Source organism: Cannabis sativa, chromosome 5, assembly GCF_029168945.1.
Source record: "Cannabis sativa cultivar Pink pepper isolate KNU-18-1 chromosome 5, ASM2916894v1, whole genome shotgun sequence".
Taxonomy (NCBI): domain Eukaryota; kingdom Viridiplantae; phylum Streptophyta; class Magnoliopsida; order Rosales; family Cannabaceae; genus Cannabis; species Cannabis sativa.
Window position 1 is genome coordinate 70,023,838 of NC_083605.1, and position 21,250 is coordinate 70,045,087.

Here is a 21,250-nt window from a genome sequence, read left to right on the forward strand (position 1 = left end):
GGTGTACACGATAGTGTCCTCCTTGCTGTGTCTGCACAGAGCCAGACCTCGTATACCTGCTCGGAGTGCGGCCATGCGAGGATGAAGAGGCTGACTCTGCGTCGTTATCTCGAGGTGGACGACTGCGAGGGTTGCGGCGCTCAGGATCCTCGTCGATTTGCGCGCTCTGGTTAGGCAACCTTGCAGATTGGTCTCTTGACGTCGGGTGATTCAAGTCCAAGATTTCGTGATCGCTCTTCGTTCCCTGCGTGCACGGTTAGTTTGACGTCGGGAAACTGTTACCTGGGGGTTTTCGTTACGAATGGCAGGGACCCGAGGAGGGCGTCGAGCTCGGCTCTGTCCATCTACCTCGGCTTGTAGTGCTCGCAGCTGATCCTGGATTGCAGCGTATTGATCAGTCGTGAGCTGGACCACTCCTTCGGACACGACCGCCGGGGTGACAGGGGGAAAGTGCATGGTTGCTGGTGGTGTGGACGTGCCTCCGACTTGAGGACCAGTTGTTTCTGGAAATAGGTTGAGTGGTCTGATGTTGCTCCTCCCTACCCCGCCGTTGATGACGTCTACAGTGGCACTCGGCTCCTGTGCAATGGTACGCTCATCATTCCAATATTGATGGATTCGTTGTTAGCTCCATTAGCGTGATTTCCAGCCATGATGAGTGGTGTTCTTTGAAGTGAATAGAATCTTACAGTCGAATTCCCACAGACGGCGCCAAATGTTGTCGAGCAAATTTCGCAACACCAAAAAATATGATTTAATCGATAAAACAGGGAATTATTTGAGAGATGACAAGTGCGAGTATTCAACCTAAAATGGCGAGTACTCGGATGGGAATGCGAGAGTAAACAATAAGGCTGGAAAAAATAAGTAAGACGATGAATTATAGTGGTTCAGTCAGATTTCGTTCTGCTTAGTCCACTGTAGCAAAGGATTCGTAGGTCCATTTTCATGGTGGATCACCCCTTTATATACAAAGTAGGTGTCCAATCGGTTACATGAGGATCACATTTATTGTTAATCCATAATTTTACACATTGAATTGCAATGACTAAACTCAAACAACGTTAACATTAATAAATGTATGACAGTTACTAAATTCATCAACGTATGCGTCTTTCGCATCTGCGAGTTGACCGTTCATGTTCCGTCTGTTGAGCTCGTAGGGTCGCACATACGTTTGGAACGTCTGCGTCCTTAGGTAATCGCCCTTTGTAGACGTCGCATGTTGAAGCTGGTAATATCTGGACAGGCGAACTTATATTGGTCTGTTAGGGCTATTGGGTCGCTGGGACCGAAACTGCATCATAGGGCATTGGTCTCTATACTCGTCGCGGAGGTATAGAGGGGGACACTCGCACATGTTCTGACATATGCGAATTGGATCTACCCTGCATGATGAGAATTATGGTTATGCGGTGTGACTTAAGTCGCACCTACAGTATCTCGCTATTTTTAGCCTGCGCGAGGTCTAAACTTCGAGAAATCTCTCACGGACATTCAGCCTTCATTGGAAATCTGAATACACGTGTCCTTTAAAGAGGAGTCTGGTCTCGAGTTTCTAGGTGAGAGAAATCTCACTATAACAACTATATATATATTATTTTTCAAATATTTTTATTATATATAAATAATTTTTTTTAATGTATATAAATATAATTGGATTGGATCAGTTTTTAATGCCTTAAATAAAACTCAATTTTAATGTAATCTTATTTAGTAAATCAATAAAAGAGCATAGATCATTTTTTTCACTAATGTATATTGTTTGGTTCAAATATTACTTTCATAATTATATAATTAATACATAAGTTTTGTTAAATCTCGAACATATAGTTATTCATTGTTATAGTTTTGTCACCATAGTAGAAAATAATCGTAATTATATGCTTCAAACTATTTAGTTTTGTGATTTATCTGTGCATAGGATTTACATAGATGCGGTAACCAATGATGTGGTTTACTTATACTTGGTTAAGTGGAATGTCTTTTCCAGGTGTTATCCCAAATTCTACACAGGGTGATGTGACATCTAGTAAGGTGACACGTGGAGAACCTCCTCAAACTTGGTTAGATGGTATTTCCTTCAATGTATTGATCAGGGTAATTTATATCCAAGAATGGTAGCCTGAAATATCCAGACAAGGTAAATGTTATCACCCGGGCAGCATCCCTTGTGACAGTAAAGCAGAGTACTCCACATAGGGTAAATGTGGCTGAATCACAATTCCTAAGGATATTTCCCATAAATATCTCCCACATAAATCCCTATTTTCATGGAATTAGCATGCACTATAATGAATAATAGGAAATTAGCTTAGTTTCTCAATTTAATCCTATTTCTTTTAGTAAACTTAATTCATATATTTTCCCCTATAAATAGAGGAGCTATTCTAATTATTCAGGGGTACGAAATCTTATGTTCTTGAGAGCTTTTATACCGTCAAACAATTGTAAGCTTTTTTATTAAGATTTTTTAAGAAACTCACTTGGCCAACTTCTTGTGATCTTGAGGATTCTTCGAAGTAATACAAATAAAATAGGAGAAGGCTATTACCATAATCATGGGGTTGAACCTTTATAAATTTTTCATTCTTATTTTCTCATTTATATTATTTATTATTTATTATCACATCACTTTAATTGACTCAGCGTCGTTAGCTAAAAGCAAGGTCAATACTTTAGTACTTTCACTCAGTGCAAAAGAACACAATTCTGTAAATTTGATTCTCCACAAGTCGTTAGAAAAATAGTTGTTAATACAAGAAGGACCCAATCCACTGGTCCAACTAATCCAATTGCCACAGATCCTAATGTGCAAACTCTTATTAATCAAGGAGATCCACTAGTGATAAATCCCAGTCTACCTCCATGACCTCCACCAATAGGAGGACGGGGAATAACAACGTCTTTGACAGGATTCACTCCAGGCACATAGGAAATCGGGACCACCAGTACTCACTATGCTGGAGCGATTGGGCTGGGTATCGGAGACCCATCCATCGAAGAGTCCAAAGTGAATATTGGCAATGATAATGAATTACAAAACCCTAGGGATGCCTTAGGACAGGTCCAAAATCACACCAATACTCTCCATCATAATCAAGAGGATACTCGAGCAATCGTGAATCTAGCATTCGAGCAACAAAAATGCCAATTCCAAGAGTGGATGGATCAACAAACAGAGATTGTGAGAGCCTAACAAGCAGCGATTGATTATCGATCTAGATAGGCAACTGCTCTAATTAGACAGACCTATCAATAAACCAAACAGCAATACGAACTAGAGGAACATATGGCCTATTACATTCAGACACAAGAAGGTAGGTTGTTCAATTCAAGGCCACATGATCAGACTGTGGGCCACACGGTAGGCTAGTAAGTACTGCAAGGTCATTGTCTTAGGCGAACTAACCAACACAATTTTTGTCCTTAACTTGATGCACCAACCCAGCCGTCTGGAAGAGATCGTGGGCCAGTGGCTATTTACGATCCAAATGGGCAAGTCTAGTACTACCAATAAACTCTATTTACCGACCCGCTGCAAGACCAAATAAGATCTTAAAGTGACCAATCCTTTTCAAGTAATAATGAAGATGGGGAAGATAGTGTGACTCGTGCCCAACATCATCATGATTGTCGTGCTCAGTGAGAGAATCCCCCAAACAACACTGATCTTCAAAGACCAGCTCGGTCAGCTGACCAAACAAGAAGGCTTCTAAGTGGATCAATATTTGACAGGATGGGACCCAGGATAGTGTTGGGTTTTATGCCCTAAATAAAACTCTGTTTCAATGTAATCCAGATTATTCAATATCAATAAAGTAACAGAAGTAATTTTTCATTCACTTGTGTATGTTTTGGTTCACTTAATCAATTGCTTGTCTATTTGATTTATAAATTCATCCTAACCCCTTTTCACATACTTGATCATGTTTATTGTGTTGTCAACACAGTGGAAAATAAACATGACTATGTGAATAAAGTATTCCTAGATTTATCAGAACACTGGGTTTCACTGATATGACAATCTACAACAGAGTTTACTTACATTTGGAGAAATGTTATGTTCTTTCCAGAACATAGGTTAAAGTAAAGCTCAGGTTGGATGCATGGAGTATGCATTGGAATGGACCGATATTGAACTTTGAATTAGATTTTGAAACTTACCGTAAATGTCTATTCAATTCAATATCATAAGTTGATCCTAGATCACATGATCGAAATCCTGATATGGTTAGGCTCAATTTCAAGAGTATTATTCGTGTTCTTTGATTTGTTAGTTAAGCCTAATCTTTAGTCTGGGCAATACATACATTTTGGGAACACGGTAGTGCGATTGAGTGGGAGCGCTAACATAAATATGGAATCTATTGCTTCTATCTGGCGAATAGTAAGCAAATGGTGATTTCCTTCGAGCTTAACCAAACGAGATAAATGATTGAGTACTCATTTCACTTAGTTGAAATATCATTTATACAGGGTTAAGTGTTTTAAGGATAAAATACATTGTAGGGTGTTACGGTAATTTAGTCCCTTTACAGTGTAAATCATCCACATAGAGGATCATTGATCACATTAGGATTATAACAATGGATAACTAATAATGTGTCTATATGGTGGAACATATAGAGCATTCTATATACTGAGAGTGCAATTCTGAGTTCTATGTGTGGATTCAACGAAGAATTAATAAGTCAGTGAATTTAAGTGGTAAATTCTAGATCTGCTTATTGGAAGCTCGGATATATAGACCCATGGTCCCCTCACTAGTTGAGATGATATTACTTGTGAGACTCATTTAATTGATTTTAATTAATCAATTAAAAATTCTCAAGATAGACTTGTCTATTTGAGAATTTATCACTTATTAAGGGCAAAAACAAGAATAGAGATTTTGAAGGGCATATTTATTAATTAGGAAACTTTAATTAGTTTCATTATTAATAAAATAAATGATAATATATTATTTGATAATTAATTTTAATTATTAAATAATTAGATTTGTCATTTATGTGGTTGACAATGGAATTGGCAGTGTTTGACAAAACAGGAAACTATCAGTGTAGGAAAAAGAAAGTTGGAAAAGTGGCAAGCCTTGTTTTCACAATGCCTAGGCCGGCCACTTAGCTTCCTTTTCTCTTTGATTTTTTCAATTCCAAATGTCAATCATAGCCCTTGGTGGTCTTCTATAAATAGAAGGCAAAGGCTTCAGAGTTGCATACAACTGTACAACCTTTTCACAATATTATTCTGAAAGAATTTTCTCTCAGAAAATTCTCTCTGAGCCGCCACCCTCTCTCTCTCTCTCTCTTCCTTCACTGTTTCGAAATGTATAAGTGCTAGAGTAGTGCCCACACACATCAAGTAATACCTCAATCATAGTGAGGAAGGCTATGTAGAATTCAGAAACAACAAAGAAGGACTATCGGGCTCAGATCTTGATTATACTCTGCTACAGAAAGGAATCAAGGGTTAGAGATCTGAGTGGGAGGAGACATATATTCCGATGCAATCACTGTAAGAATTCTGATACTCTTATGTGTTTAATTTCCTATCGTTTTAGAAGTTCATATTTAGGTTGTTAAATCAACATACTTGTGAGTAGATCTAAGATCCTGGTAAAATAACTTCCAACAGATAGGGGATCTAATAAACACTTTGAATCAGAGAAAGGAGGTGTAAAACAAGCATGTTAACCCTCCCAACAGTCAACCAATTAATGTGAACAATTATGTGTTTGGCGAGGTTCTAGGGGGACCATAGGTGACACATGTTGGTCAATAGCAGGTCAAGTTAATCTTGTAGTGCAAGCCCAAATAGATCAACTTAAGAGCCTCGTATTAAGCCTGACCAGCCCAAAATTCACTGACTTAGAACTCGACCGAATAAGAGGATCACCGTTCTCACCTCAAATCAATGCCCTTGATCTTCCGATCAAGTTTAAAAGGCCCATATGCAAGATGTATACGGGCAAAGATGACCCTCTATCTCACATCAAGTACTTTGAGATGCAGATGGACCTACAATCAATAAAGAGTGATGTACGGTGTAGAATCTTTCTAGCTAGCTTGGTAGAGGCCACCCAACAATGGTACTTCGAGCTAGCCCTAGGTAAATTCATGGAACACTTTCATGGAAGAGTTTCACGCACATTTTTCCTCTTCCAGGAAACTCCCTACTCACTTAGAAGACTTGGTCAAAGTAAAATAGATATCAGATGAACTTTTGAAAGATTATATCAGTCGATTTATGACCGAGGCAACAAAGGTGAAGGGATTGATTGAGGAGGGAAGGTTGGCCACCATCCAAGAAGGAATTAAACCTTTGGGAGAATTATAGAAAGACATCAAGATGCTTACTATAGGGTCAATGGGAGAATTCTTTGACCGTGTAGACGAATTTATAAAGCTTGAAGAAGAAGTCCGATGACTGGACACAGTCAGTTAGAAAAAGATTGACCAAAGTCCCACCACTGCTGACAATACATCTCTCCAGTGCAATCAAAACTCCCAACCTCAAAACGGTGACAATTCAGACCAAGGTGGTAAAAGGTAAAACAACGAAAATAACCAAGGCAATGGGAAAAAGGGAAGCTCAATAACAATCCCGATCAACAACATTGTTGAGAGAGGGCTCCAAAATTCACTGCCTTTAGTATCCTTACAAAAGAAAGAGAAAATATCTTCATGGCAACTCAGTCCGTTGTTTTGTACAAAAGACCCCCTCCAATTAAAAAAGATATAGGCAAGAGGGACACCACCAAGTATTGTCGCTTTCAAGGACCACAACCATTGCAACAACTTAAAAGAAGAAATAAAATTCCTCATCAGGAAGAACTACCTGCACTTACGTAGGTATGTTAAGGCTAGACAAGACAGAGGATCAACCAACCGGATAGTAATCAAAATCATTTAATGCCTCCACCTGTGGATGGGCATTTACAAGTGATTATTAGGGGTTCTCACGTTGCTGGAGATTCAAACAAGGCAAGGGAAAGGTATGCCTAAACCTTGTAGTATGAGAAAAAAGATGAAATATTGGTTGTAGATGAAAGAAATTTGAAACAGCTGTGCAGAGAGGAACTAATCATCTCATTCAGCGAAGAAGATTCTGACCATGTAATTTATCCACATAACGACCCTCTAGTCGTTGAGGTACAAATTGCAAACAAGACAAAATGATTGATAATGGGGCCTCTTCAAGCATTATTTTTAAGACAACGTATGAGAAGATGGGACTTCAACTCAAAGACTTGGTTCCCTACACACAACTAGTGTACGGTTTCTCTAGGCAAAGCATAACTCCTCTTAGACACACTCGCCTTCTACTCATGGTATGAAAAGCTTCAACAGGCAACACGATTCCTGGTAATCGACGTACCATTTGCATTCAATGTCATGTTGGGTCGACTAGCCCTTTATGATTTGAAAGTAATTACCTCAGTTTACCACTTGTGCGTCAAACTTCTAACTAGAAAGAGTAGGTTGCCTGAAAGGAAATCAAAGAATTGCATGGGAATACTACAATTTTGCTTTGACAAAAGCCAAAAAAAAAAAAAAGAAACAATCAACTAAAGTTCGAAGAAAGGCAAGGAAATATTTCCAAATAGGGATCCACCCAAGGTGGGGATGAGGACATGGATCCCTGCTTTGGGGAATCAAGTACAAACGTTGGGCCGATAAAAGAACTAGAAAAAGTTAAAATTGATCCTACCTTGCGGATTAGGAAGCTCAAAATTGGGATAGGTTTGTTGCTCGAAATAAAATTCGCATTGATAAAAACTTTGGATACTTATGCCGCTATTTACTTTATATAAAATGACCAAAGTTTATATTCTTAATAATAACAATAATTTGTGGCGCCACTAAATACTTGTGATGTGATTGTTTAAAATTTTATTATTTTGTGAAATTATTGATTTACTTACATATGACTTAACATAAATAAGAGAGTGATTAAATATGATTTATTTATTATGTTGAGAATAAACATGATATAATGAGAATTTATTGATCATATTATGATTGAAAATGAAATATTTTAATTCTTTGATTGAGATGTGTATGAGCATGATGAATTATAAATATGTATTGAATTTTTTAGAGTAGTGATATGTTTGGTATTGTTTTCTGTTTTTTGTTTTAAAAAAATTGTTTTTAGAAATGAGAACAAAAAATAGTTTTTGAAGTTTTTAAAACACAAGTGACGTTTGGTTAGTGATTTTTAAAAACATATTAGCCAAAAGTGAATTGGTTTTTAAAACAGAAAACAACATTTTGTTGTTTTCAAAATTCTTATTTTTTGTAACTTTGTTTCCTGAAAACTGTTTTTAAAAAACAATACCAAACAAGCTAAATTGTTTTTAAAAACAATTTTCTATTTTTTTAAAAACAGTTTTTTAGTTATGATGCCAAACATGCACTTATATTTGTGAGATGCATAATAATTTATATGATTTATTTGGCATGCTATATTGAGATATATATGGAGAAAACTTCTTGACACTTTATAAATGATTGCTCTAGGTTTACATGTGTGTTTACTTGAGAGTATACATCTTTAATATTTTATGATCTGTAAGTAGAGTATCAGTGAAGGGATGTGTATTTTATGTAATAGTGTACATGTTGAGTTGTCTCTACTTTATGCGAAACTTTTGCATATTATAAGTGTCATAAATATGAAATTCTTTTGAAATAAATTTTCATGAGTTATGAAAAATAAAAGAAACCTAATCAATGTTATCTTAAAGCGTGCAAAAGCATATAGAAACATGACCAACAGGGTTTCTAAGCCTTTGAGAGTGCATTTGTAGGTAATACCATAAATTGCAACGCTAAAGGCTATTTGACATTAAGTGTATGAGAAATTAAACCTATTAAAGTGAAGTTTGTTAAGATCGAACTTGTTATAATGACATAACAACTTTCAAGAACCAACTATTGTTGAAAAATCTTATGAAGAAAAAGGTTCAAAGGTTGATGAGCAACCTATATTGCCCAAATAAGCTTAAGAGCTTAAAGGAGTTGGGATCAAATGAGACAAGTTCTCAAGTGGATATTTTCTACTAAATTAGAACGTAAATTTGAAGAATTTATTAGAAGAAATTCTATAAATCTTCAAGTTCCTTATAAGATATTCCAAAAAGTTATGTAATAGAGAGTGTTATTCGTGTTTCCAAGAGGGTCACAAATGTAATTTCATGTGTTCCTAGACCCACTCACTAAGCCGTAACGAATTGATGGCCCGACCCACAAACAAAGCTAGTTAGAGGGTTCAGATTTAACCTCAACTCTTCCATGAATAAGATGGATGTATAGATCTAGAAGGTTGACACTTATTCATAGTCAACAAGTAGTTGAAGAAATGAAGATGGATGCCCTCAGGTGTCACCTGAAAATGGTAGTCGAAAAGGTGTCAGGGATTGCCGACCGTCTAGGACCAATCTTACGGGGCACGTCCTAGACAAGAATCTCGAAGAATTAGGGGTTTGTCCCCTATGCTAGATCTTGGAAAGATGCACAAAAAATGAGATCACCTTTTTCGGCTAACGCCCGAAACTCTAACATTCCCCGACCAACTGACGGCTCACGATCCAACTATCACTATCAGTCGTACCTATGTGTACGAATGAAGATTTTCCTCAATCGTGGGCCTACTTGAACCAACCCAATGTCAATATATCAATGTATTTTATCCCAACCAGTGGGATTTTTTCCATTTACAAAACCCCCAATGGGTTCAGGGGTAAAAATGTTAAATTTTTAACGGTAAAAGAAACAGAACCTAACAGAAAGAGCATGATTATGTAACTGTTATATTTTAAGAGAAATTTTTAATAAGCCATATATTCTAAAGGCTAATTAGTAATTTTTCCCCCCGAACTTTGACATGTACTAAATCGTGCCCCCTGAACTTTCTTGGCCGTTAAAAATTCCCCCCGAACTATTCAGATTGTTACATTTAAGGACTTTAGTCTAATTTTAGTAAAAAATTCGAACATGGATGAAAGTTCAAGGGGCATGATTTAGTACATATCAAAGTTTGAGGGACATGATTTGGTAGATATCAAAGTCTCTGGAGCATGGTTTAGTACATAAACAATCACTGAAGCAGTAAAATTAAATGAAATTAGACAAAAGTCCTTGAATTTAACAATCTCAATAGTTCGAGGAGAATTTTTAACGGCCAAAAAAATTCAGGGGGCACAATTTAATACATGTCAAAGTTCAGGGGAAAAAATTACTAATTAACCTATTTTAAAAGACATAATAGAGCTTTCTTCAAAAAAAAAAAAAAGTAATATCAAAATTTGAAAAAGTAAAAATGCTAATTATTCTTTTTAAAATGCATCAACATAGTGGATAGTTATCAAACCCAAGTACTTTTTTTCTAACATCTTTGTGTTGGTAATTAATATTTTCATGAGTATTTGTATGAAAGAATTATATTTTCTATGATACCATTCACTAAATTGACCATTATGTATTATTTGTTTTTACCTTATAGTGTACAAATTTAAAGTGTACGTATTTAAGGTAAAAGTTTACATTCTTAACATTTCAAGGCATTATACTAATAGAAAAAATGTTGAATAGAATACATTCATAACATTTTGTATTTTTGGGTACACCAAATACTCTAAAAAGACACTTAAAAAAATTAGTAAGCATAGTCATCAATACTCTACAGCTATATTCACTCAAAAAAAAAAAAAAAAACAAAAACAAAAAAACAAAACAAAATAGTCTTTATGAAAACTTTTATTAGGAAAATGGCTTTTCAAATATTTTAATTAGCAAAATAGTCTTTTTTTTAATTGATATAATAATTGATATAATAAATACAATTAATATTAATTTTTCTTTATAATTAAAAAAAATAGATTTGGTTGGACTCCCATCACCTCTTTTCATTTTCATCTTCATCTTCATCTTCAATTGAGTTCTTCATTACTATATGAGTTTTTATCTTCATTTTCATAGCACTACTCAAGAATTTCTTCTTCAATGGTGGTATTCATGCACATTTGACCTAAAAAATTCAAGAAACCCTTAAAGAAGAAGTGAAAATTCCATCCAACAATTGTAAAGGTTAGTAACTAACTTTACTCTCAAGTTTAATGATTGGGTATTTATTATTTTACATTTATATAGCAATATAAAGCACAAATTTAGGTTATTCTTTAAAAAAAAAAAAAACTGGTGTGAAAACAACTCCAGTTCGAGGTTGAAGATGACCTGTGATATGCGACCATGTGCGACCAATTTTGGTCGCCTTTGGTCGCATATGGTCGTTTAGTGAAAACAAAAAAAATACTATGCGACCATGCGCGACCATGTAGGTCGCACATGGTCGCTCAGTGTAACTAGAAAACTACACTATGCGACCATGTAGGTCGTACGTGGTCGCACATGGTCGCTCAATGTAATTAGAAAATTATATTATGCGACCATGTAGGTCGTACATGGTCGTACATGGTCGCACATGGTCTAACATGGTTGCTTTCTACTAATTTTTGGATTCCGACATGTATTTCTAAATGCATCTAAATGGCTTCAAAATAACTATAAGCTAAGTGATTTGATATTCTTACTTTACACTTGTTAATTTGAAACTTTAACTTTATGACAGGTATGGATCATATCTTTATATGCATGGACTATAATGGTGAGTGGAAGATTACCGATAATCGTATTTGGGAATGGTTTGGTACTGGTTGCAACAAGGGATTTGTGGTTGATCGTAGTATCAAGTTTCATCAACTAGTGAATAAAGTCTATGAAAAAATAGGTGTTGATCGAAATTTGTATGAAATTGAAATAACTCATAAGGTGGCAGGTGAAACATTCAACAAGATGGCACCAAGTAAGATTTGTGGTGATTCTGATGTGGAGGATCTATTTAAAGAGTTGTACAAAGTTAAAGAAGTGATTCCTTTATATGTGTGCGTAAAAAAGAATAATGATAAAGGAAAGACAAAGTTTGTCAATGATGATGATGATGGTGATGGTAATGAACTCACTGGTAATGATGTTGAATTTGATTGTGATGATGATGTTTTTGATAATGGAAGCTTTTACGATAATTATTTTGGGTGTCATATAATAGATCAAGTTCCGAATGATCCAAGTTATGTCCCGAATGAAGATATACCTCAGAGTGGTGAAGGCATCATTGGTTCCAATCCCACACCAGATGATATTGTACATGAGAGCGGTAACAATGAACTTCAGGAATGTGATAAAGTAGTTGAAGAAAATAATGATGTAATTGAGAATGACATTGTAGTCGGAGGAGGTCAAATTATCCCTTATCAACATTATGATATGTTTATGGGAAATGTTGCACAATGTAATAGAGAAGCAAGTCAGGATAGTGGCAGACATGATGGATCGAATTTGAAAGTGGGTCAACACTTTGTGAGTAAGGATGAATTGAGTTATTATCTTAGCATCATTGCCATTAATGGGAGATTTGAAATGCGAACAACCAAATCAAACAAGTCTATAAAGGAGGTTCGTTGTGTCAGTGAAAATTGCTTATGGAGAGTGCGTGCTACGAAGATGAAAGATTCACATTTCTTTGTCATTCGACAATATCATAGTCTTCATAGTTGCTCATTAATGAACCGAAATGCCAATCATAGACAAGCATCCAGTCGCGTTATTGGTTCTCGTGTACAGGGACACTTTAAGAATAGTAAGGACCCACTTAACCCAAAAAGCCTTGCAGGATTCATGCGTGAGGAAATGAAAGTTCAAGTTAGTTATTGGAAAGCATGGAAAGGAAAACAATGGGCTCAAAATTTGATTAGAGGAACAGCTAAAGAAAATTTTGCATTGCTCCCTTCGTATTGTCACATGTTGAAGCGGGCAAATCCAGGTACAGTTACTCACATTGAACTTGATTTAGAAAATAAATTCAAGTATTTTTTTATGGCTTTAGGTGTGGCCATAAGAGGGTTCACTTACATGAGAAAAGTAATTGGTATAGATGCAGCTTGGATCAAGACTAAGCATAAAGGTGTGTTATTAGTAGCAACTACACAAGATAGTGAATACCATAGTTACCCCATTGCATGGGGTTTGGTTGACAGTGAGAATAACACTTCATGGACATGGTTCTTAGAGAAGTTGAAGGACTTAATACCTGATAGCTCAGACTTATGTTTTGTTTCTGATAGACATCAAAGTATTGAACATGCAGTTCGTCGTGTTTATGTTATGGCTTCTCATGGGGCATGTTATTGGCATGTAAAGCAAAATATAAAACACCGTTTCAAAAGTGCTGCTGGGACTAAATTGTATAAGAAAGCTGCAATAGCGTACCGTATCGAAGAGTTTAATAAACACTTCGACCAACTTCGCAAAACATATCCACGTGTTGCTAAGTATCTTGAGAATGATGTCAAGTTCAGTAAGTGGTCTAGAGCACATTTTGTTGGTAACCGATATGAAGTCATGACCACTAACATAGTTGAGTCAGTGAACAATATGATGCGAAAGGCCAGAGAGTATCCAATTATTGCTATGATTGATTTTATCATTAGCACGATGGGACAATGGTTTTTTGAACGTCGGCGGGAAGCATGTGTAGTTACAACTCCATTAACACCAAAGAGGGAAGAAATATTACGCAAGAGATGGGATGAAGCCGGTTCATTGATAACTCTCCAGTTAAATGAGAATGAGTACAATGTGATGTGTGGAGAACTCGATGCAATAGTAAATTTAAGGTCAAAGAGTTGCACGTGCAAAGTTTTTGATATTGAGAAACTTCCATGTATCCATGCAATAGCAGCAGCAGGAAAGGCACAACCCCAAAATACTGGGGAACTCATATATTCTATGTGTTCACAGTACTACACATCAGAATATTGGTTGTTAGCATATGCTGAAACTATTTATCCTGTACCTCCAAACTCACAATGGACTGACATTCCTGAAGATATTCTTGCAGTACAAGTGATAGCACCTCCTGAAGACAAGACTATAGGAAGACCAAGAACCAATCGCATAGCTTCCAAAGGTGAATTTCTTAAGAAACAATATAATTGTGGAGCATGTGGACAGTCAGGACATAATTCGCAAACATGTCCACAAGTGCCATCAGATGGTAGAAGCACAACTCATGTGTGATTTATTATTATTCAGTTCTCTAAATTATATATTTAATGTTTCTTGTGTTTGATATATGCAAACTTTTATTTATATCTATTTGTAAAATTTATGCTAATTAAAGTACTTATTATGGATCTTGTGCGACTCTGTCCAACTCTGTGCGACCATGTGCGACCAAGTATATTTCAAAGTATATCCTAATATTGGTTTGTGCGACCCTGTGCGACCCTGTGCGACCATGTGCGACCATAGTATATTTAAAACTTTATTCTGATATTGGTCTATGCGACCATGTGCGACTATATGCGAACACAATATATTTCAAAATATATCCTAATATTGGTCTATGCGACCCTGTGCGACCATGTGCGACTATGTGCGACCATAGTATATTTCAAAATATATCATAATATTGGTCTATGCGACCCTGTGCGACCATGTGCGACTATGTGCGACCATAGTATATTTCAAAATATATCATAATATTGGTCTATGCGACGTGCGACCTTGTGCGACTATGTACGACCATAGTATATTTCAAAATATATCATAATATTGGTCTATGAGACTATGTGCGACCATAGTATATTTCAATATAATCATTTAATACATTATATATGACAATAAATTATTCAACTATATTTTCTAAGTTATTTCATTAAGTATGTATGTGTATAATTATTTAGTATAATTTATAAATTATATTTAAAGTATATTATATAATTGTATAAGTGTATGTGATTATTTAACTATATTATATATATATATATATGAGATTCAATATATAAAATAAATTATTTTATAAAATATGTATGTATAACCATTTAAGTATAATCTATAGATTATAATTAAAGTATATTTTATAATTGTGTAGGGATTTCACCATTAAAGTACATTGTATAAGTCTTGGTGACTATATAGTTACATATTTTAAATAACTCAATCATTGAATTACATGGTATAAGTCTTGTTGAAGAACATAAAAGACCATGATGGTCGCATAGTATAAATTCAAGGTCGTTTATGGTCGTTCAGAGCAAATTTAGTTCTTTAAAGTTTGTTGAAGAACATAAAAGACCATGATGGTCGCATAGTATAAATTCAAGGTCGTTTATGGTCGTTCAGAGCAAATTTAGTTCTTTAAAGTTTGTTGAAGAACATAAAAGACCATGATGGTCGCATAGTATAAATTCAAGGTCGTTTATGGTCGTTCAGAGTAAATTTAGTTCTTTAAAGTTTGTTGAAGAACATAAAAGACCATGATGGTCGCATAGTATAAATTCAAGGTCGTTTGCGGTCGTTCAGAGTAAATTCAAGTTTATCCACAAAATTACAAAATTCAGAATTACGAACAAGGACATGGTTAATTAAGGATCTGCACTACCCACATATAATTGAACTGCATATGCCTTCCTGTATGTATCTATGTTGTCGTCGTTGAGCAACATTGTAGCTGACTCGTTGCACTTACCAGCAATGTGCATTTCCATTGTCTTAAGCATGAATACACCACAATCTCCGCTATAAAGACAAATTTAACTACGTTAGCATTAATATTAACAACTTGGATTTAAAGGCAGATATATTAAATAAAACTTACGTTCTCTTGTTCAGAGGAACAGTATTTGCAGGAGCTACTTTTATACTCATGAGATCACTACACTGATGATGGAGGCTCCCAATATGGCAACTGTTTTTAAGTAAAAAAGGAAAATATGCTGCAAGTGGCTCCACAGATTTTTTCATTGCCTCTATGGAGTTCCAGTGATCTGGAATCGAGTCATAAATCAATATTGTCCAACTATGTCTGTCAACTACCACTAACATCCAGTGTTTACCATCATGCCAAGGCACATAGAAGTAATTGACATCTGACCAAATTCTTCCTCTAATTGGCCTGGTACCTTCGACAAACATCATTAGCTCTTCATTGGTCTTACATACATTATTGTTCTCCTCTCGAGATTCTTTGTACAGAGCACGCACACGCTGTCCAAACTCATCTGTCAATATGCATATATCTTTTGGAAAGATATTATGAAACTTATCCATTCTTTTCCTAAATAAATAGGTAATTTCATCTACATGCTGCCAAAAAATTATTTTCTCATTGTTAGTTATGATGATAATATGATATAATAATTATGATATATTCGAATGATAAAGCTTACCTCACTATCAATATACCGTTGCTTTGCCAACAATATCTCAAAAAAACTTCTATCATGTGATGTCTGGCCACAACGAATGGTTCTTCTACCGTTTGTATCGCCATTGTACCACCTGAAGAATGCTTGCACATCCTCTTCAATAGGCTGCCTGAAAGGATCAAAAGTTGGTGGTTCTAACTTAGAGTATCGACGTTTCCTCGGCCATGGTGTGAAAGGTGATTTCAAGCTTGCAGCACGTTTTCTTAACCTCAATGGTCGACCATCTCGAACAATTTGTTCTACCTCATCACCAGGCTCTTCATAGTTAACCCCTTCATAAATAATTGATGGCGGTGTCTCATAGGAGTTTGCAGACACATGAGATTGTGTGGTGACTTCATTTTCTGTAAGTTGTGTAGGAAAGTTAGATGTTGTATTCTCAACCGTCTTCTCTCCTACAAGTGTGGAGACTTGATCACCCTCCATGTTCCTCTCTCTTGCAGGTGTTACAAATCCATCTCCAAAAAAGTGTGCATGAGATGGTGAATCCTACAACCATGAAGTTATAAGGCATATTATTTATAAATAAAATATAGATGACAGTAATAATAATAACTATATTAAAATTATGCAAATTACTTGTTGGTTGTTTTCTGTAGTCTTTTCTCCTCCAGCTCCAGAAAATTGTGCAGCTATAGGTCGAAAAATGCGAGTCAAATCATCCAATTTTGTTAATATTGTCTCATGCCTCACTGTATTCAAGTAAGCATGGTCAGAGATAGTTGTCATTATTGTCTCGTATCTTTCTCTATTTACACGTTCAATCTCCTCATATCTTGACTTGTGCAACTTTTCTTGCTCAGCTATCAAACACTTCACTGACTCTAACAAGTCATTTCGAGCATCATAAGAAGAGGGAGGTTGTGAGGAGGGATGCAAGTGTGATTGTTGAGGAATTTGAGTGAATTGGGGAGGCTCCACATCATTAGTTGGATGTTCAAAATCTGAAGATGGAGGCTCCATATTCGATTGCCCTACATTCGAAGATGGAGGCTCCACATGTGGTGCAACACACTGTTGATTACGTAAAATGACATCACCCACTAAAAATGAAGAAATCTGATCAATTACGTCATCTTCATTATCCTCATAGCTACCAAGTCTTTCATAAAACAATTCTGCCTTCTCCTTTGAGGTTGGAGCTAATGTAGGTCGTACAAAAAACTAATACACAAAGAAAATGAACTAACATAAGTTTCTTGATCATATTTTTTTAATACAATACAATAAAAAATTTTGCATGTGGATAAATATACCTCAGTATTATTTTCTATTACTTCTGATAATCTTGTAACTGTGACATTTTTATGTTTATCATTGATTTTCCAACCAAGCCATCGGGGAATATGATTTCCCGGGACTCTTTGTCCTACCATTTCACCCAACTTTGGCATTGCTTCGCAAATCCATATCTATCAAAGAAAAATTCATATCAAAATTATATCTCAAAATACAATAAAAAATATCTAAAAATAAATAAACTAAATTATAATCATAATCATATTTCTTACCAGAAATATCCAAGGACAACTAAAGAGGTTCCACTTAATATCCTTCTCACTTGGATTATTCTTCATATCTTTTTTTGTAATTTGCTCAATTATTTTTTCATATGCCAGCTTTCCCCAACAATAATTGTCAAATATTGGTAGATTATCCACTAGTTGTAGCCATTCAAGATCTATAGCCGAAGAAGGACTTGGCATTATTAGAAATGCACTGAGCAAATAGATAAAGCATAACTTCACTCTTTCTCTAGTCTTTGATTCTCTAGATATGCTATCTAGAGCATTGGCAACATCTGTTACTTTAATAGACATAATGTTCTTGAAGTACTTTTCTTTTAACTTGTTCTTAGAAGAAACAAGCTCCATTTCTTCAGGTGTCGGGCCACCATCAGTGTACAATCCAGATACAATTGCAAACTCTTGGAGAGAAAATCTCACAGGTTTTCCATTTATCAAAAACCATAACTCATGCCTCTTTTGGCAATCTACCCTCCTCAAAACTATCTGGTTTACTAAGGTGCCAGGAAAAAGCCCTTTAGTATCGAGGTCCAAGAGACGACCCAATTGGGAGTAATGTTTAAAAACATCCTGGTCAGACTTTGTGAGCCAATTCTTTATTTGGCCTATTACACTTAGCGGGGATTTGATGGTAACTTTAGATTTTGCAGCTGTATTAGTAGTAATGGCACGAGGTATACATGGAAGCTCTGTTGTTAATATAGTTTTGGGCATCTACAATAATAATGAGTGAAATGAATAAAAAATACATAAACGATAAGAACGTAAATATAAAAAGTATAAAAAGAATTACAAATTTAACTAAATAAATAAGGTCACATGTGGTATGAAAATAGATAGTGCGACCATGTGCGACCCTATGCAACCTGTGCGACCGTGTGCGACCTTAGTCGTCGTTTATGGTCGTTTAGATTAAATTCAAGTTCTTTAAAATTGGTTAAAGACCATAAAAGACCATGATGGTCGCATAATATAAATTGAAGGTCGTTTATGGTCGTTCAGAGCAAATTCAAGTTTTTTTAAAATTAGTTGAAGGACATAAAAGACTATTATGGTCGCATAGTGTAAATTCAAGGTCGTTTATGGTCGTTCATATCAAATTCAAGTTCTTTAAAATTGGTTGAAGACCATAAAAGACCATGATGGTCGCTTAATGTAAATTCAAGGTCGTTTATGGTCATTTAGATTAAATTTAAGTTCTTAAAAATTGGTTGAAGACCATAAAAGACCATGATGGTCGCATAATGTAAGTTCAAGGTCTTTATGGTCGTTCTTTGCAAATTCAAGTTCTTTTGCTTGAAAAACAAAAAAGACCATGATGGTCGCATAATGTAAATTTAAGGTCGTTTATGGTCGTTCAGAGAAAATTCAAGTTCTCTAAAGTTAGTTAAAGAACATAAAAGACCATGATAGTCGCTTAATGTAAATTTAAGGTCGTTTATGGTCGTTTAGATTAAATTTAAGTTCTTTAAAATTGGTTGAAGACCATAAAAGACCATGATGGTCGCATAATGTAAGTTCAAGGTCGTTTATGATCGTTCCATGCAAATTCAAGTTCTTTAAATGGTTGAAAAACAAAAAAGACCATGATGGTCGCATAATGTAAATTTAAGGTCGTTTATGGTCGTTCAGAGAAAATTCAAGTTCTATAAGGTTAGTTAAAGAACATAAAAGACCAAACTCAAGGTAGTTTAGATTAAATTTAAGTTCTTTAAAATTGGTTGAAGACCACAAAAGACCATGATGGTCGCATAATGTAAGTTCAAGGTTATTTATGATCGTTCCATGCAAATTCAAGTTCTTTGAATGGTTGAAAAACAAAAAAGACCATGATGGTCGCATAATGTAAATTTAAGGTCGTTCGAAGAAAATTTAAGTTCTTTAAAGTTAGTTAAAGAACATAAAAGACCATGATGGTCGCATAGTGTAAATTTAAGGTCGTTTATGGTTATTCAGAGCAGATTCAAGGTCTTTTATCCATAAATTACAAAAATTAAAATTATAACTCAAAAGACTGTAATAAAATATATATGTTACCTGTTCATGTTCATTGGGTGGTGTGGGTATTGTGGTTGATGCATCACTTGTTGATTCCATTATAATTCTAAATGATTAGTTATTGCAATAAGAAATTGAGAGAAGAAAAATATTAATAGCTACAACTAAAAAAAAAATAAAGAAAAGAAACAAAATGAGAAGAGACAAGGAAATTATTAGGGTTTACCTTTGTTAGAATGAATTTTAAATTCTTTTGTCTATGGCTGCCACCACTTGCCACAAGAAGAAGAAAAAGGATGAGAAGAGGAAGAGAAGAAGAAGAAGAAGAATGGTTCACTTGTGAGTATTCATGGTCTTTTTAGTCTTATTAGGAAGAAGAATGAGTGACTTGGGTGAGGAGAAGAGGAGAAGAAGAACAAAAAGAAAGAGAGGCTGTAAAAAGAAAAATTAGGGTTAGTATTTTGTTTTATGAGGTTTTAATTAATTTTGTTTAATATTAAATTAATTTTTTAAATGTTAAGTGTAAAATAAAAGTAATTAAAAAAAAAAGAAAATAGAAAAGTCTATTTTGCTAATTTCAATTTGTCAAAAGTCCATTTTGACAAATTTTTCATTGCAACGCTAAAGGCTATTTGACATTAAGTGTATGAGAAATTAAACCTATTAAAGTGAAGTTTGTTAAGAACTTGTTATAATGAGATAACAACTTTCAAGAACCAACTATTGTTGAAAAATCTTATGAAGAAAAAGGTTCAAAGGTTGATGAGCAACCTATATTGCCCAAATAAGCTTAAGAGCTTAAAGGAGTTGGGATCAAATGAGACAAGTTCTCAAGTGGATATTTTCTACTAAATTAGAACGTAAATTTGAAGAATTTATTAGAAGAAATTCTATAAATCTTCAAGTTCCTTATAAGATATTCCAAAAAGTTATGTAATAGAGAGTGTTATTCGTGTTTCCAAGAGGGTCACAAATGTAATTTCATGTGTTCCTAGACCCACTCACTAAGCCGTAACGAATTGATGGCCGGACCCACAAACAAAGCCAGGTAGAGGGTTCAGATTTAACCTCAACTCTTCCATGAATAAGATGGATGTATAGATCTAGAAGGTTGACACTTATTCATAGTCAACAAGTAGTTGAAGAAATGAAGATGGATGCCCTCAGGTGTCACCTGGAAATGATAGTCGAAAAGGTGTCAGGGATTGCCGACCGTCTACGACCAATCCTACGGGGCACGTCCTAGACAAGAATCTCGAAGAATTAGGGGTTTGTCCCCTATGCTAGATCTTGGAAAGATGCACAAAAAATGAGATCACCTTTTTCGGCTAATGCCCGAAACTCTAACATTCCCCAACCAACTGACGGCTCACGATCCAACTATCACTATCAG

The 21,250-nt window shown here is 35.2% G+C and overlaps 2 protein-coding genes across 2 annotated transcripts; one reads left to right on the forward strand and one right to left on the reverse strand.

Annotated features, from left to right (window-relative positions):
- Window positions 1-10,795: 10,795 nt before the first annotated feature.
- LOC115718024 (uncharacterized) lies at window positions 10,796-14,257 on the forward strand. The gene is made up of 2 exons (XM_030646991.2): window positions 10,796-11,093; window positions 11,635-14,257. Exon 2 carries the CDS (start codon window positions 11,637-11,639, stop codon window positions 14,139-14,141), a length of 2,505 nt encoding a protein of 834 aa, XP_030502851.2. The 5' UTR covers window positions 10,796-11,093; window positions 11,635-11,636; the 3' UTR covers window positions 14,142-14,257.
- A 1,102-nt stretch (window positions 14,258-15,359) lies between these two features.
- Window positions 15,360-20,285, reverse strand: LOC115715852 (uncharacterized). The gene is made up of 8 exons (XM_061115897.1): window positions 20,084-20,285; window positions 19,897-19,963; window positions 17,845-18,573; window positions 17,590-17,745; window positions 16,913-17,497; window positions 16,295-16,822; window positions 15,724-16,211; window positions 15,360-15,644 (listed from the first exon to the last, which is right to left on the reverse strand). Exons 2-8 carry the CDS (start codon window positions 19,954-19,956, stop codon window positions 15,491-15,493), a joined length of 2,700 nt encoding a protein of 899 aa, XP_060971880.1. The 5' UTR covers window positions 19,957-19,963; window positions 20,084-20,285; the 3' UTR covers window positions 15,360-15,490.
- Between the last annotated feature and the right edge of the window lie 965 nt (window positions 20,286-21,250).